Raw genomic sequence first — 2,608 nt, forward strand, 5'->3', positions numbered from 1 at the left:
TTTCCGCCAAAAATTCGTTATCAGAAATTGCGGCCGTCGTTTCGCGTGCTGTTCCGCGATGAAAACCAGCTTTAAGCAACGGCGTAGTCGAACGGTGTAAGTAATCCTAAAATTTTTTGTTTATAGCATAGTTTGTACGGATTACTCCCAAAAAATTATACGTGTTTTGGAAATGTTGAGTGGAATTAGTCTAGAATCGGTTAATTTTATAGAAGAAAACCTTTCGAACAGCCTTAGTCCGTAAAGTTCCCACCTATGCGATTGGCTGATGTATTTAATCGTTCCTACAACGTAATTTTCGGTTAGCGTGGAACGTATCTAAGCATTATAGGGGGGTCTACTGTAATAAATATGAAAAGTTTATTTAATGAAATCTCGTAACAGATGGCGCCACAAACAATTTTATTTATTTATTACTGTTAATAATGTAAAAGATATTTTTAAACGAAATTTTATAAAAGCCTAATAGGTTAATGAACTCGTTGCCAGAACTTTTCTATTCCCAGTTGTTATGCGTGCACAACAAAGGAAAGTATTGCAATTCTATCAAATTTGACTCCGTGAGGATTTTGCAATTCTTCATGTTTTGAGACCTGAACATAAAAAATAACGAGTAAAATCGTCGTTAAGTTCGACTTTACTAAAAATACCACACATGATCTTCTCAATCTCTCTACATAATCGAACTATAACAAGCAAAATTTATCAGCACCAATGCCCCTAATACACAAATCTCTTCGCATAATTTCAGTAATATTCAAAGACAGAGAGGTTATTAACCTCCAAATTGGATGAGAAAGTCGTGTCCCACATCCAAAAACATTCGTACATACAGAAAAACCTCCGAATTGTTTGGCATTCCTCAATCGAGTATTTCTACCAGAATAATTGAATTCATTCACTCGTATCATTACTAACGTCGTATCTATTTTTTATTGCGTGAAAGCACTTCATTATATTTATTAATTTTAATCAAAAGTTATGTTAATCCCGAATTTTCTCGAGTGTGAACGATTTGTAAATAGTAACTATACCTATTAAACGCTGAAAAATTAGAAAATTTCTTGTTACGTATGTATTTATTGAGGCGTAAAGAGGCAGATTGATGAAAAATGACATTTCTCTAATGAATTTACCAACGAATATATTTTTATTAGTAGATTTTAGAAAAGTTTGAGCTTTGCAGCGATAATAACCTGCATACAGGAGGTAACAAACGACCTTTTTTTTCGAAATTAACGTGACCTTAATGCTTCATTATCACTTGAAAATAGGTCATCGTTATTTAACATAAAATGATTATTTATCACATTTAAAAAAATTTTTTTGAAACTTCCGTGGCATTTTAAAGGTTTTTGTAATACCTGAGTCAAATATAATTGCCTTTTTTATGATATGTCTTGTCTTTTAATTTTTGCAAATTGAGTAAATTACCATAGTTAAGTCGTTACATTATTAAAATTTGCGTGTTGGTCTGTTGTTTTTTTTAATAAAAGCGTTATTTACATATTTATCACGTGTATATTTGGTGAGTAATTATGTCTTCTATCACGTCCTGTTACCAACGATTACGTAGTAACGATCCCTTTGGTATATATAATCCTTTGCAAGTGACTTGGAGCAATACGTCCACAAGAAGTAAAGTGTCCAATATGGTAAGTGAGAAAGGGTGGCATATAATGTGGTAATGTGCTTTCTGTTTTAAATACTAACTAGTATATTTCTTTTGGATTTTAGAAGCCAGCAGTGTGCATCGTAGTGTTGTTTGTCTTCGTGTACTTGATGGTGACTAATGTTTCAGGATATGGTGGAGGTGGACACGGCGGTTACGGAGGTGGAAAGAGTGGATACGGAAGTGGTAGTCATGGAGGTTACGGAAGTGGAATGAGTGGATATGGAAGCGATGGAAATAGTGGATACGGAAGCGGTGGTTACGGAGGTTACGGAGGTGGAATGAATGGATATGGAAGCGGTGGAAAGGGTGGATACGGAAGCAGTGGCCACGGAGGTTACGGAGGTGGAATGAGTGGATATGGAAGCGGTGGCCACGGAGGTTACGAAAGTGGAATGAGTGAATATGGAAGCGGTGGCCATGGAGGTTATGGAGGAGGCGGTTTCGGGAGCCACGGAGGTTACGGAGATGGAAAAGGAGGCTACGGACAAGGCGGTCACGGTAGTTACGGAGGTCACAAAGGTTAATTGTCTTTGTTTGAGATTAAATTGCATAACGGATAATGTAATGTAGAGGTTACTGTGATATATTGTAAAATAAAGACATTTTTATTTAAATCTTTTGCGTTTTCGTGGTTACTTTTCGGGATTTTTAAATGCTTAGCTACAATTTAGTCGATTAAATTACACTATCATAAATAACGTTTTGAACAGAAATAAAAGAGAAGATATTAAGAAAGATGTCACAAAGCTTGTAGAGGTGAAAAAGAGGAATTTAATGGAGAACAAGCAATTATTTATAGTGACATGGTCACAATGCCGGGCTGCAATATTTAATCATATTTTTTATTTAAAATATGTTCTCTCCACTTAAAATTAGTAGTGTCTTGCCCCTGTACATCATACTTTTACTGAAACAATAGTCATCTATTGTTCC

General features: G+C 35.2%; 1 protein-coding gene across 1 annotated transcript; it reads left to right on the top strand.

Annotated features, from left to right (window-relative positions):
- The first annotated feature begins 1,538 nt into the window (after positions 1-1,538).
- LOC111614679 (glycine-rich cell wall structural protein 2-like) lies at positions 1,539-2,199 on the top strand. The gene is made up of 2 exons (XM_023356046.1): positions 1,539-1,655; positions 1,738-2,199. The coding sequence occupies exons 1-2, from the start codon at positions 1,539-1,541 to the stop codon at positions 2,197-2,199; spliced, it is 579 nt and encodes a 192-aa protein (XP_023211814.1).
- The last annotated feature ends 409 nt before the right edge of the window (positions 2,200-2,608 follow it).

Source organism: Centruroides sculpturatus, unplaced genomic scaffold, assembly GCF_000671375.1.
Source record: "Centruroides sculpturatus isolate CEXI.00-Female unplaced genomic scaffold, Cexi_2.0 scaffold1776, whole genome shotgun sequence".
Lineage (NCBI taxonomy): Eukaryota > Metazoa > Arthropoda > Arachnida > Scorpiones > Buthidae > Centruroides > Centruroides sculpturatus.